The sequence below is a fragment of the Mercenaria mercenaria genome, chromosome 13, assembly GCF_021730395.1.
Source record: "Mercenaria mercenaria strain notata chromosome 13, MADL_Memer_1, whole genome shotgun sequence".
NCBI classification, from domain to species: Eukaryota; Metazoa; Mollusca; class Bivalvia; order Venerida; family Veneridae; genus Mercenaria; species Mercenaria mercenaria.
In genome coordinates this window covers 44,476,092-44,492,189 of record NC_069373.1, presented here as the reverse complement: position 1 = coordinate 44,492,189, position 16,098 = coordinate 44,476,092, and the positions used below count along the sequence as shown (strand labels likewise).

Here is a 16,098-nt window from a genome sequence, read left to right as displayed (position 1 = left end):
TTATAGTGCTGCCTCACTGGAATATCACGCCGTAGACACGTGACATGATACCCCACCCAGTCACATTATACTGACACCGGGCTGACCAGTCCTAGTACTATCCTCTTAATGCTGAGCGCCAACTGAGGAAGCTGCTAGTACCATTTCTAACGTCTTTGGTATGACACGGTCATGGATAGAACCCACTACCTCCCGCACTCGAAAGGCGCTCTACCTCTAGACTACCGAGGCGGGTTCAGTAGCACAATGACACATAATGACATAATTACACACTTAACAGAATAAAGTCAGCATACTGATAACACACTTAACAGAATAAATTCACTACATACTAAAGAATAACATTTACACTGCGGGTAGTATAATGATAAATTACCTAACAGAAAAAACTTAAACTTCAGTATGAATGAAAATATGCTTTACTGAATAGAAGTCATCCTCAACTTCAGAAGTATAACCTACATATTGAATAGAATGAACCTGAAGTAGTACAGTATCATTCTTAACAGAATAAACCTCAATTTTAGAAATATGATTACACGCTTAAAAGAAAAAAAAAACCCGCTTCTGTAGTATAATGATAACATACCTACCTGATAGAATAAATCTAAAATTCAGTAATGTAATGATAACATAATTTTCAGTGAATACCTCAACTTCAATAGTGTTATGATAACATGCTTAACGGAATTAACCTCAACTTCAATAGTTTAATTATTACATAATGAACAGAATAAATTTCCATTTCAGTAGTATAAAGATAACATACATGACAGAATATACCAAAATTCAGTAGTATAATGATAACATTATTATCAGCATAAACCTCAACTATAATAGAGTAATGATAATATGCTGAACTGAACGTACCTCCACTTCAGTAGTGTTACGATTACATATTGAACAGAATAAACCTTAACGTATGTAGTGTGGTATCATACTTAACAGTATAAATCTTAAGTATTATAGTATCATATTTAACAGAATAAACCTCCACTTCTGTAGCATAATGATTAGTATAATGATTCCTTATTGAACAGAGTAGTCCTCAACTTTTGAAATATGATTACATACATAGAGAATAAACCCCCACTTAAGTAGTATAATAATTACAAATTAAACAAAATAAACATCAACTTAAGTAGAGTGATTTCATGCTGATAAGAACAAACTTCCATTTCAGTAGTATAATGATAACATACTAAACAGAATAAACCTCAACTTCGCAAAGGGTCAGTGTTCCTGCACGTATGAGCTTCAGGAATTTTCCTGTTACAGGTTGAGTGCACGTGACTTTTACTGGTAGAGCAGGCGATTCCGGAGGTCCGACGTAGTTAGCACAGTCTGTACCGATGTTGTTGTCGGAATCCTCTTTTGTTTCAGATATCAGCAAACGAATATTGGTGTTTCTGAAATCTAAATTGTACAAATATGAGAACAAACAAACCAGTTTACTATAATTGCTTTCTTTTCTCTCAATGCTTCCAAAGGACCGTGTTAGAGATTATGAACTATCACAACAGCAATCTTTAAGTGCCGTGTGGCTGCTGAACAATCTCCAGTATTAAGACACAGTGTTGTTATAGTTCGTCGTCATCAGAGATTGCCTTCTTTAAATAAATTTTTGCTTAATATGCCAGTACTAAAGGTTGTGAGGGGTTTTGCAAATTTCACTATATCTCGTGAACATACATAATAAAACAAAGTCTGGAATAACTATTTTGTCCAATGTGTAGATCAATGTACACTTAGCGCAATCCTTGGCAACGGAAGTAAAAGGTTACAGATTTAATCGAACTGATGCTTCTCTCCGCCTTCACCCCCACCCACACTCTTATAAAGTCCAACATGCGATCACAATCCCTCCTTTGATTTTGTATCCAGTTATACCCAAATGGGGATCAATTCATTCCGTATTCAAATTGATAATTATCTTTCTAAGATTCTTTTGGGTTTTTTTCTGTTGATTCTTTAAATTTCAATTTTTCTTTTATTTAACAATATAAAGGGGATGGAGTGACCGCGGCGGTCAATTTTAACAGAGCTGGGGAGGGTAGCGGGGAGGGGTGTTCTACACTCGCATGCTTTATCTGATGTCAGACAATGATCTATATTTTTGCGGAATTCAAGTTTATTTTAAATATTCTATTAGTTGAAGGTTACTGATTTCTGGCACGGTACATTTTCGATTATATTAAGAATATAACTGTTATCCAGGGTATATAAGATGAGAGATATCAAGGTATTTTCCTTAAGTAAATAAGTTCTAGTTGTAATTTAAGTCCTTGGTTGGATCCAGATCTTACGAATTTTGATATTTATTTCAATATGAACATCATTTTAAAAGGTAATATCCATCAAAGTTCAAAAAGATATTCCTATAGATTTCATTTAAAATTTTAGATTTCGTGTGATATGTTTATTTTTGTTTTACAATACAGCTCGTCTACGTGATATGTTAGTCCGAGCGCGTACTAGCTTAATTATGGCATTGATGACCGAATGGCATTAGTCAGTATGTCACATCAAGGACACCTTATATGCTTCAGTAGCTTTGATGATCTGTACTAATTAGGTGACATCCTCACCAAGGTGATCTATGTTTTATGAATATCTGTTTTTTAGCGGAAAATTAATTGCTAACAAACGGACGGACAGACGGACGACTTGTACCATTACACGTTGCATCATTCTGGACATATAAAAAGAGATAGAATAGTTTATAGAAACCTGAAAAAACATGTCAAAACTTGCAGAGCATTCAGTATTTCGTGTATAAGCATACATGAGTATATGCAAGTACCAAAACCGATACTTTATCGTAACGCTTATGTGAGAAGATACAATAAGTCAGATCAAAAGCGATATAAATATTTATATAGCATATAGATGACATGCAACAAAACATATAACACTGCTAAAGACAAGCCTATATTATTTGATTAATACACACACATGCACGCACACACGCACGCACGCATATTCACTCAAATTGTTACGTACTATTTGCCATTTGATTCCTGAAGTATATTCTGACGTAAGACACATCTGCAACGCGCTCCAATTCCATAGTCCAGGAGGAGCTTCCCCCGTTGGTATGGGCACAGTGCCCAGAGATATCTTCCTCAATATAATTTTTGTAGTTACCATCAATAGCGAGGTTTGACGAGAGGAAATAGTACGTTGAAGCTTGCCATGCGTCAACACCATGAATGAAACGATCTGTAAAGACAAAGCCATTAGCGCGGTTATGAATCACAAAAGACCCTTAAAAATAATATCTGAAATCTCTTTTGATATTAGAGTGTTGGGTTAAAGTCAGTCGATACATTTCAGGCCATGCGGCGATTTTCAAGCTTTTAGTTGTGGAGGGAATTTCAAGGTGTCCTTGTTAATTGTTTACGTCATGGACGGGAATCTCGGCGGAACCATTTCGTAACGGCTTCCTCATATGAAAGAATTGTGTAATTCGGGGTACGAACACACGATGGTAAGTGGAAAGTGATCATAGCCACCACTTTAACCATTTGGCCAGGAAGGCCTATTTACACCTTTCTGAAGTCCTTATAGTATCACTTAACAAAGTGTTAATGTCGGATCACATTTGAAGAAAAATGAAACTATCTGAAAATAACATCGATGTTTGTGTATTGCTAAGTGCGTACGTATAAGATACTACGGGTGTATGTATTATTTATTACATGTATAAACAACAATATAAAATATGTTTGTACAGAACTGACATATGTGTTTTCTTTACTATTGCGTACGCACGTAGCGTAGCAATAACTTTGAGCGTACTTTTAAAAAAATATATTCTAGCATAAATCTGCTGTTACTGTCACTTTTGGGGTGTTTTGACAGGACAGAAAATTGATAGCAATTCATACCAACTTCTTATTTGCATTTTATGTTCAAAGTCATATGCTTTTGAATAAGAATATCCATCTTAAAGAGAAAGGCAATGTTGTTCTTCTGTTTATTCCGTCTGCTAGGGTTTCTTATTTCATTTAAAGAAGTGGAAAAAAATTCAAAATCGGGTTAAAAATGAGAAAGTTTTCAGCATTTAAATATTTCATCAAAATGGCTGTCATTTTGTTTCCATGGCAACAAAAACAAAATGGCGGATTTCTTAAATTTCTTGAAACATATTTGAACATAATTATTTTGAACTGTATGTACTTATTTCTGTAAAATGATTTCTCTACTTTTTCAAGCTATAGTAAAAAGGATTACAGTGTTTTACATCTTACACCCAAGAAACATGTTTAATTAGTCTATGTAAAAGAGTTTTTGCTAGATAAAGAATTGAACAGTGTATAAATGACGTCATAAACACTAAAATGGCTGCCTCCATGATCAGTCATTTTCTTTATTTCAAATATATATCTTTTTCAATAGTATTCCGATTTTAAAAATTCTTTCAGAGGTATGAAAGGCTCGAGGATGGCTTTCATATTAAATTTAACTTATTTTCAGGCTTTCCTTGCCATTTAACCACTTTTTTTGTCATAAAATTACTGGAGAAATATCTAAAGAGTTGAAAACATTTCTAATTATAAGAAGTACCCATATACCGTCAGAAAGTCCCGCACATTCAGAGTGTGTAATGCAGTATATAGGGATTTTTGTTTTTGGCGGCCATTTGGACCGCCATTTCGGATTTTTAAACCGAATTTCTTCTCTAAATTTTACATTTGAATTTTATCTTGTTACCTCTAGCAATAAATGTTATATTGACATCGCAATCCTGTTCTTATCTCCTGTAATTTAGGAGATATGTCATCTTTGCATTTTTGGCGGCCATTTTGATAATTCAAAATGTTCAATGATGACAAAATATTGCATCATCCGGTTTCTATGAAGGTACATGTTTTAGAACCTTTTCATGTAAAAATATTTTGTGCATACTCCAGCTTTGGGTTTTTTGGTCGACATACAGACTATGAATAATTAGTAAGAATTCGATATGTGTGTGTGTTCTGATTCAAAAGATCATGTATAATTCCTATTCGGATGTGGTATTCTATTTTTTTGTTCTTATAATTAGCTTATTAGTGAGAATATACTTTTATGCTTCTCCTGATAAAAAGTATCTAATTTCATAATATTCTGCAGCAAGAAAATGATAAAATTTGCTAATGCGTCTTAAATTATATTTGCTAAGCCCTTATTATGATCTTAAACGTCATTTAAAAAAAATGTTTGCAGATTTTAATCGCCTTATCCAATAATTATGCTTTGTTTTGATTTTAATTTATCAAGCTGTTGCTGTTCCAAAAACGGTCATACGCCACAGCTTCTTTCCAAAAATAATATACTCTGACAAATTTTTCTTGCATAAAAAATACGACTAATATTTTGAAACCAGTGCAACGTTAACTTAAATTTAGATTTTTTTCCCTTACCAATGTCAATATTGATTCAGTGATGATTCCGATACATGAATGAATTGAAATATATACTTAAATATAATATATTTAGATATCAACAAAATCTTTCAATTATGCTTAATCATTAACGTATCTGATGCGTGTAGTAAGTAAGGCAAGAAGCCAGACAAAACATTACTTTCGTCACAGTCAGTATAAAGCCAACTTTATGACACCCTTCCATTTAGTTATTTGATTTTCATGGAAATAGGACGGATAAGAAAATGTACTAACCATTGTAATATACCCTCCAGTTTGAAGCCGTTGCTGGCTCAGGAGCCAGAATACTTGGAACATGACTGGTAAGCTCACACTCGTGCGTATCCGAGTTATGGTTGACAGACGAACACCCATCCATTAAATCGCATAATGCGAGACATGGTAGCTTGTTAGTGTTTGGGTAAGATTTAGTGACATTAGCGTACCTAACACTTGACGACTGGACCACGGAATATTTATGTGACTTTGCCATTATAGACGAAACAAATACGACCATCAAATATTCGCGCAAAACACAAATCTGTAACATTTTGAAAATAATTACAGATGTTTTGCTAATTTCTTCAAATAAATGCGTGTATTACAAATGTAAATCCTGTCTATTTTATGTTTAATGCTATTTTCAAAGTTTGTCACTACCAATATGTTAACTAATTCACAAAATATTACCGTTATTAGAATAGTTCTAACCCTTAAAATTCAAATTACACAAGGCTTATATGTATAACAACAACGGCGATATTGCTCTCGTCTCGAAGCACTTGCTATGCAATATTCTAGACTGCTTCAGGAAATGCTATCATTCGCGATATACATTTAGGCGCAAGCAAGAGCATTATTTATTTAATGCATGCTATATTTTTCCATGTGAGGTTATACGCTCCATGGTTTTAACGACAGCGTCTTGTATTCAATAAAACTGCTGTTATTGTCACTTTTTGGGGATGTTTTAACAAGGGAACCTTTTTATATATGCCCGTTCCGTGGCAAAGCGTAAACGTATTACGGCCCAAAAAAGGATAATTTAAATGGAAATGACGTCAACGTGAAAATAACAACTCCACGCATTTCATGGAACTTTAATGACTTTGAGGTAGAATGAATTCTAGAATTGAAATTTAATTTCAAACACAATTATTTAACTGTGTAAACAATCCGGCGAACATAAAATTGCCAGTACAGTATTAAAATAATATAAATATATGAAATAACGTCCTGGAGAGCCGTACGATCAATAGTCTAGTTTTATGTGTCATAAAATATTTTTGTTTGTTTTTATGCTATATCTAGAAATAACCGAACATAATTATCATATATTTTCATTTTTATGTCAGTTTATTGTTCCCGAACATATTAATGATACGTAAATTTATAACAAGAAGTTATTGTTTACACGTTGTCATGACGCGCTGTGGGTTGGCTCTCTGGCTTACAATACGGCGCTGGATATATGCCGATGCGTAGGAGTTTGAAATACAATAGCGTTTTTATTTGTCGATGGATTACCTTCAGTTTTTTATTTTATAATTTAAAAATAATTTAATTGTTCGCGAAAGTTGTGTGGATCTTAGCACAGGTACCTACGAAAGAGCATTTGTGCCATGTGCGTTTTATTTATTAACTCGAAATTTCGAGATACTTACTCGAAATTTCGGGTTACTCACTCGAAAATTCGAGATATTTAACTCGAAATGTTGAGATACTATCTCGAAATGTCGAGCTAATTAATTCGAATTTAAGTTAGTAACTCGAAATTTCCAGCTAACAAGTTCAAATTTCGAGTTAAATAACACGTTTCGACTTCGTATCCTGACTTTTTATCCGAAAGTGTGTCCGTCTGCCAAAGGCCAAAAATGCAATGGACGACTTTTGACTCTTCGAAGTTGTATCATCTATCTACACATCCATATATTGTACCCAACATGTAGAGACTTAAAGATATACTCCCATACATCAATGAATGACCAACACCATAGCCTCTAGAGCTACTCGAGGTTTCAAACTGTATTTCATTTACATGTATAGTATGTTCAGGTGGTAGGGGCTCGAACTAGTTTGAATACCTTTCAGATATGGTCAAAATAATGAAACAAGTTTGATACTTCCCTACTTCCCGGTCACCTGTAACCTCTCCTCAAAATCTAGATCTATCCAGGTACCAAATCTTGGTCAGACTCATTACTACACGTTTATGTAGGGTCTATATTTCCTTGCCATATAGGCTCAAACTAGGTCGAAAACCTTCCAGACTTAAACATGGTTTAAATAGTGATACTTTTATGAGCAAACACTGCCAGGTCATCTTAATCATATGACACTGTAGGGCTACCTGATGGATACACCAGGTACCTAATCTTGGCCAGGGCCTATAGGTCAACGGAAACTATTGCAGTTAGTAATCCGAAATTTCGAGATACGTAACTCGAAATTTCGACTTAATAACCCAAAATTTCGACTTAGTAACTCGAAATTACAACTTAGAAATTACGATATATTAAATCGAAATTTCGAGTTGGCAACTCGACATTTCGAGTTTATAAATAGCATACAGCTGGCTCTAATGCCCTTCCATAGGTACCAGGGCATTAAGCTAAATCAAATACTAAGGCCTAAAAAAATCTTTGTTTCCATTAAAATGCTCAAAAAATTAGGATAGGTAGGTCGAAAACATTCTTTTTTAAGTTAGACTTTTCGGAAATTATTTAAGAAATAATAAGTTCCCAAACGTGGTTTATCGTAGAATAACCCGAGTTTTGAGTTCTTATGCGTAAGAATATATCACGAAGGCCGTAGGCCTGAGTGATATATTGTTTCGCATAAGAACGAAAAACTCGGGTTATTCTACGATAAATCACACTAGGGAACTTATTATTTCGATTCTAACACGACATACTAGTATCAAAAGTGTTAGAAAAAAGTGGTAACTACATTTTACGACCGTGCTATGCACCTGGATCGGATGACGTCATTGCACGCGAGTGGTATATTGCAGAATAACCCGAGATAGATTTTGCTCTACATGTATATAGGTTATTTGCTGGTCGTGTTAGAATTTTGCCTTTAGAGCATCAGTAAGTTTATTTCTAACATCACTGACCATTTAGGGCCGGGCCAAAAATTTAGGGTATGTCGGGTTACCGGAAACAAACAATTTTTACGCCTAATGGTGAATATTTCAAATGTTCAAAACAATGTTACAGCAATATACTGTATCCAGTGAGAGACTTGTTTGCAAAATTTAAACAACTTTTATCGTGCCGTTTTTATCAATTTTATATGATTAATGATATTTCCTCAAGCTCAAGTAGAGATAAATTTCAAAGTGATGGCCACTGTCCAAAACGTTTGCAGAGGATTCATTATACGATAAATTTTGATAAAAGAAACGTCAAACTATTGGTAAACAATTATAAAACACAAAATAAAACTGAATTAATTTTTTCTAGGTTGCCTCAAGTAGAAGGACAGAATTCTAACTCCAACATTGAAAAATTAAGGTCGAGTCCGGTGGGACTGTTTTGAATTTTGCTCACCTCATTCAAAAATAACCTTGGGGCAGAAGTAAAATGCTAAGAATGTTCACGAAGTGGGTTTTGTTACGTTTAATGTTTTATTTAAGAAATAATAAGTTCCCAAACGTGGTTTATCGTAGAATAACCCGTGTTTTGAGTTCTTCTGCGTAAGAATATATCACGAAGGCCGTAGGCCTGAATGATATATTGTTTCGCATAAGGACGAAAAACTCAGGTTATTCTACGATAAATCACACTTGGGAACTTGTTATTTCGATTCTAACACGACATTCTAGTATCAGCAATGTTAGAAAAAATAGTAACTACATTTTACGACCGCGCTACGCACCTGGATCGGATGACGTCATTGCACGCGAGTGGTTTATTGCAGAATAACCCGAGATAGATTTTGCTCTACATGTATGTAGGTTATTTGCTAGTCGTGTTAGAATTGGGATTAAGAAGCAAGACGCAGACGACTTTATTGGTGTAAAGACATAAACAGGTGTACTAGAAAACTTTTATGATTATCCTCTTCACCAAATCCTAATAACAAAGGTCAAGTCACTACTGTGATGTGACGTTCAGAAGCCTAAAATGGGTTTTAATAATATATGCCCCCAGACTGGATACATTCTGTCCTTCTCTTAATCATCGTATCCATCAAGCTATATTTTATGTTGTAACAGCTTCCTCTGTACTTAATTTATCCTTTATGGCGTTTACAATGGAAATACAATTTATGTATATGCTTCTTATGCAAGTGTTTTCGTCTCTAGGGGGTAAGGCATAAGCACCAGCCAACGGTGTTAGTTCTGGAAATCAGTTAGAATTCGAAAAGTGGATAACCCAATCCTATAATTGCTTAAACCGACTGAAATCGTCAACGAATTGATTTTTGATAACGTTTAAGTCGCTCTAGGAACCATTTTTCTATTATTTTCCGTTGTCGTAATTTTATAATTGTTTATCATTCATTACTAGACCAAATGGACGTAACTTAAACAATCGCACCAAAGCATATACATTTTATCATTCATTTTTCGAAATGTCTCTCAGTAAATATTGAAGAAGTTGGTATGAACTCATCAAACAAAATACAGAACAGACACACAAACAGGTAATTATATGTCTGTTCATTGTTTATCAATATTAAGACTGCGGAAAGAATTGGGAAGTACGGTGTATGTGTACAAGACACAAGTCTGATGTCTCAGATCGTTCAGTACGACATTTATGTTGTGTTAGTGTACTGTTTAATTTTTCACCTTGAATATTTCGGCCTGTGTGGTTCCAATACTCCCCTTTAAAAGCGTTTGGTATTGTTTAATCATCCCTTGGATATAGTGCCTGCATTTTAATTTTGTCTTTTGGTAGTTTCTGTGATATGTAGGCTCCATAATCACAGATCCCCTCCCTAAATTCCAGTTTGTTTAGTTCTGCCCATTGTTTTCTCGTTTAGGGCACTTCCATTATTTTATCTGGGGACCATATGCCCCTTTTCATGGAATTGCACTCTGTGCTTCATCGAAGGTCCCATGTGCACCGCCGTATGAAAAATCTGCGGATCTCTAAATTACATTCTGGTACTTATAACATGTGTAAATGTTGAGTTCTGGTCAACCCGGGGCCAGAGGGCGTGGAAGGTAGCTCGCACTTCCACTACCGTCCATGAACAGACTCAATCAAACCGAGCCTGCAATATTTTCGTTTATGTCGTGTTGGGCGACCTGTGGATTTCAACTTTTTATTTCAAAAGTTAAACTGGCTGGCTGTTTCAAAAGGAATGACTCGATAATTTTTAAAAAGAAATATCCCCATGAAGTAACTAACATTTCCTTCACAGGATTTTAAACACTCTTAACGGAAAACAAAACAACAACAAAACAATACTTGGTAAAAAAAAAATCTTCTCCTTTGAATACGGACATAGTACTAGCGGTCATGCTAGCGGATTATCCTAAATTTGGTGCGGTAGCATAAAAATTATTGCGCTGACTAATAGTGTTTTAGACAATATTTCCAAATAGAAGACTTTGACAGTCATGCAGATCAGGTTATTTGATGCAGGTGTACCAATTTTCCGGTACCTTAATGTGAACATTTTATTTTCTACTTGTATGTAACATGTAGATATTATCGTGCACGCTTACTGGTTTACTGAATAAATGCGTTCATATTAATATAAGTTCAACTGGCTAGTTATCTGAAATGTTTAAATACATGTATAAGACTGAGGTCATGAATTCTGCATAGCAATTAATCTCCTAGGAACAGTTGTTTTGATGACATGAATCACGTTTCTCTTTCAGGGCATCTCATATCGTTCAGTATAATGTTTCATTCAAAAACATCTGCTTTCAAAATTGCTAGCGACATCCGGCTTATAAACATTAAATATTCATTTTGTGTACCATGTAACTATGTAACTTTTGGTTGGAATGATCGATCATTGTAAAAGTTCAGTTGCGCATTGTTACAGATACGGATTATAGGTATGAATTATTCAAAAAGACTACAATGAAAAGTTTCTGTCAGAAAATCTACTGAATCAATTAAAATGTATTTAATGTATTATTTTATTACGAAACTGCCGAGAATATGGACGTTAGCTAATACTAGTACATTGTATATTACACGACAAGAAAGACAAATAATGGTATACTTTATGTCAGGAAAATCATTATTGGTATACTATATTTCAAAAAGGACAATAATGGTATACTAGATGTCAAGACAGACAAATAATGGTATACAACACACCAGGAAAGACAAAAATGGTATACTTTATGTCAAGAAAGACAAATAATGGTATACAACACGTCCAGAAAGACGAAAATGGTATACTTTGTCAAGACAGACAAATAATGGTATACAACACGTCCGGAAAGACAAAAATGGTATGTCTTATGCCAAGAAAGACAAATAATGGTATACTACACATCAGGAAAGACAAAAATGGTATACTATATGTCAAGAAAGACAAATAATGGTATACTACACATCAGGACAGTAATTATATTATTACCACTCGATGTGGTACATTTCAGACACACTACAGTAACTGTTCTTCCTGAAATATTTATTCATTTTGTTAAACAAACGCTTCCATATGAAAACACAATTTGATCAAAGTAATATTGTCATTACCTGTTGGCATGACGGATTCAGTATCATTAAGGAGGAATACTGACAAAAAACAGTGGCACAACGTTTTATTTATTTATTTACTGAAATTAGATTTACGTACATAACACTCTAAAAAACATAATATAGAGCACTTAAGCATTCAACAAAAAATATGGAGCAAAAGAATTCATTTTTGAGGAAACGTACACACACATAATTTATTTACAATAAGGCGTAAAAAATTGTTTATTTCCGGTAATACGACCTACCCTAAATTTTTGGCCCAACATTAAATGTTTTTATGGCCTTGGAGAATATTTTTTCAACTTTTTAACAAAAAAAAACGGCACTTTTATGTTTTAAACATGATCAGTGATGTTAGAAATAAACTTACTGATGTTTTAAAGGCATAACCCCCTTATTTGTATTCATTTTTGACACAAAAATATTTTTTGAACAGTCTCACTTAATAAAAAAAAATCCCGACCTACCTACCCTAATATTTTTAAGCAATTTACCGGAAACAAAGACATTTTAGGCCTAACATTACAGTACATAAAAACGGATAACATGAAGGAAAATTGCCTTTTAAAAGTTCATGTTAATTCTCTTATATGGAGAAAAATTCATAGATTTATTACCAATATAACTCATAATTTTCCTTATCTTCCATGTTGGCACATTAGCAGAAAGAGATTTGTGTGCAAAATAATTGCATTTCTTTATTTTGAGAAGACCGCCAATGTTTATTTTCAAAACGTGATATAATAGACTCGGTGTATTGTTGTCAAGCACTCGTATACACTGCGGTGACGACTTCGGGCTTTAACGTAAAGTGCTTATAAACTGATAGGTTGATACCAAATATAACTGCTGGAGCTTATATATGTATATATATTTCTGTTGTTTTGATGTTGATGTAACTTCATTGAAAGCTGATACATGCCCACTAAGATAAAAGAAAGAACACATAACACAATAACTCTCAATAAGTAAAATTTGAAATAGTTTGCGAAAAAGTATCAATTCTTCGTGTTCACCATATAATTCAAAACATTTTCTTGTCAAAAGTTCTATTTTACAGTCATTTCAATAACTAGTTTGTGTTACATGTGTAACACCACACGCTGCATAGATTAAGAAATTCAGCAGTTTTGAACAAACGCACCGGTTTATTTACAAGATGAACTAAACTAGAATGAAGATCCTCAGATGTTATCTAATGTTTGATTGAAATGAAAGATAATGTTGATCAATGTGTTATTCAGAAGTGAACTACCAAACTATTATCTTAAATACTTTACCAACGGTTTGTTTTTCAGTTGTGATATAATGCCACTATTTTTTCGAATACTTTACTTATGCATCTATATTCAAAGATACTGCCTATTGATAACCAAGTGAGATACATATCATGTTACATGTTTACCTACCTCTACATGTTTGCAATACAAATTTAATTAGTATCTTTACCTTATATATTTCTTCAAACACATTTAAAATACAGACATGACCAAATGTTAATCACGGTTCCATCTTTTTTTTCCAATTACAATTATTGGGCCGTTTCGTTAGTTGAGCCGCACCATGAGAAAACCAACATAGTGCATTTGCGACCAGCAGTCTGGTCAGGATCCATGCTGTTCGCTAACGGTTTCTCTAATTACAATGTGCTTTGAAAGCGGACAGCCTTACATATTCAAAGTTTATCACACTTATTATTCTTGTACATCCATCCCGATCATTTAGGCAACATAGTAACTAAATCAGACTGACTCAAAGAAAAAAATCCCCTAAATTCATTTTATTAGAATCGCATTTCTAGCGACTAATTCTCTATATTTGAGCACTAAATCTCTCAGACTCAAAGAACAAATTCCTCTATTTTTTTACTACATGATCGCATTTCTAGCGACTAATTTCCTACATTTGAGCATTACACCTTTGCATACAAGTTTCATTTATTTACTCTTCAGGGCAAATAATACATATATGTATTATGAATCAAAGATGAGGCTGTAATGATTCCATTAGTGAATACATGTACTACTTATTTCTTTTATTAATCGATTTTTTCATTCAAATGAAACAATGTACTGCTTCTCGTTTTCAAATATTTCTATGTAAATAACAATTTATTGTCAATGATCTCTACTGCTAGATCTTTTAAAAACACAAAATTCAATATTCTTCATCACCCCGGGCCTTGCACCTCTCAGAAATACCAAATACATTTTACTTACCATACTTTTAAATCTTACTTCTTTGAAGAGAAATGTACTTGTATCTTATTTCACAAAGAGTAGTATTTCAATTACTTTACAGTTTTCTTACTAACAAAACAATTGCGAGAAGTTCTTTAATTCCGATACTTGACAGAATAAAGTCAGCTTCAGTATTATCAAGATAACGCGCTGAACAGAATAAGATCAGTTTTAGTAGTGTACTGATACCACACTTAACAGAATAAAGTCATATCAATTTTAGTTGTGTACAGGTCAGATAACACATTTAACAGAATAAAGTCAATTTCAGTTGTGTACAGATACCCACTTAACAGAATGAAGTCAGCTCAGTTTTGTACAGATAACACACTTAACTTTTAAATCTTACTTCTTTAAAGAGATATGTATTTGTATCTTATTTCACAAAGAGTAGTATTTTAATTACTTTACAGTTTTCTTACTTACAAAACAATTGCGAGAAATTCTGCAATTCCGATACTTAACAGAATAAAGTCAGCTTCAGTAGTGTACTAATTATAAATACACTTAACAGAATAAAGTCAGCTTCAGTATTATTAAGATAACGTGCTGAAGAGAATAAAATCAGAATCAGTAGTATAACAATAACACAGAACAGAATAAAAATAGCTTCAGTAGTATAGTGATAACACACTTGAAATTAACACACTTAACAAAATAAAGTCCTCTTTAGTAGTATAGCAATAACACACTGAAGAAAATAAAGTCAGCTTCAAATGATAACACACTTCAGAGAATAAAGTAAGCTTCAAGAGTGAAATCATAACACTTAAGAGAATAAAGACAGCTTCAGATGTGAAGCGATAATACACTTATAAGAATAAAGTGAACTAATAACTCTGAGTTTAACGTCTTTTTCAACACTTTTTCGGTCATATAAACGACGGTGTCTACTTATTGCAGTGAGCACAATGCCCAACGTTATAGTGCTGCCTCACTGGAATATCACGCCGTAGACACGTGACATGATACCCCACCCAGTCACATTATACTGACACCGGGCTGACCAGTCCTAGTACTATCCTCTTAATGCTGAGCGCCAACTGAGGAAGCTGCTAGTACCATTTCTAACGTCTTTGGTATGACGCGGTCATGGATCGAACCCACACTCGAAAGGCGCTCTACCTCTAGACTACCGAGGCGGGTTCAGTAGCATAATAATAACACACTTAACAGAATAAAGTCAGCATACTGATAACACACTTAACAGAATAAATTCAGCTTCAGTAGTGTATTGATAACATACTAAGCGGAATAACATTTACACTGCGTGTAGTATAATGATAAAATACTTAAGAAAAAAAACTTAGACTTCAGTATCATAATGAATGAAAGTATGCTTTACTGAATAGAAGTCATCCTCAACTTCAGAAGTATACCTACATATTGAATAGAATGAACCTGAAGTAGTATAGTATCATTCTTAACAGAATAAACCTCAATTTTAGAAATATGATTACACGCTTAAAAGAAAAAAAGCCCGTTTCTGTAGTATAATGATAACATACCTACCTGATAGAATAAATCTAAAATTCAGTAATGTAATGATAACATAATTTTCAGTGAATACCTCAACTTCAATAGTGTTATGATAACATGCTTAACGGAATTAACCTCAACTTCAATAGTTTAATTATTACATATTGAACAGAATAAATTTCCATTTCAGTAGTATAAAGATAACATACATGACATAATAAACCAAAATTCAGTAGTATAATGATAACATTATTATCAGCATAAACCTCAACTATAATAGAG

The 16,098-nt window shown here is 33.7% G+C and overlaps 1 protein-coding gene across 1 annotated transcript; it reads right to left on the bottom strand.

Moving 5' to 3' along the window:
- Positions 1-414: 414 nt before the first annotated feature.
- Positions 415-5,904, bottom strand: LOC128547729 (uncharacterized). The gene is made up of 3 exons (XM_053520850.1): positions 5,667-5,904; positions 3,004-3,222; positions 415-1,416 (listed from the first exon to the last, which is right to left on the bottom strand). The coding sequence occupies exons 1-3, from the start codon at positions 5,902-5,904 to the stop codon at positions 1,202-1,204; spliced, it is 672 nt and encodes a 223-aa protein (XP_053376825.1). The 3' UTR covers positions 415-1,201.
- Between the last annotated feature and the right edge of the window lie 10,194 nt (positions 5,905-16,098).

Bases quoted from the DNA above. Each gene is read 5' to 3' on its own strand.
- LOC128547729 (XM_053520850.1), bottom strand. From the start codon at position 5,904: ATGGCAAAGTCACATAAATATTCCGTGGTCCAGTCGTCAAGTGTTAGG. The intron at 3,223-5,666 runs GTTAGTACATTT...TTGTCTTTACAG, and splicing joins CTGGAGGGTATATTACAATG to ATCGTTTCATTCATGGTGTT. The intron at 1,417-3,003 runs GTACGTAACAAT...TGTACAATTTAG, and splicing joins CAGGAATCAAATGGCAAATA to ATTTCAGAAACACCAATATT.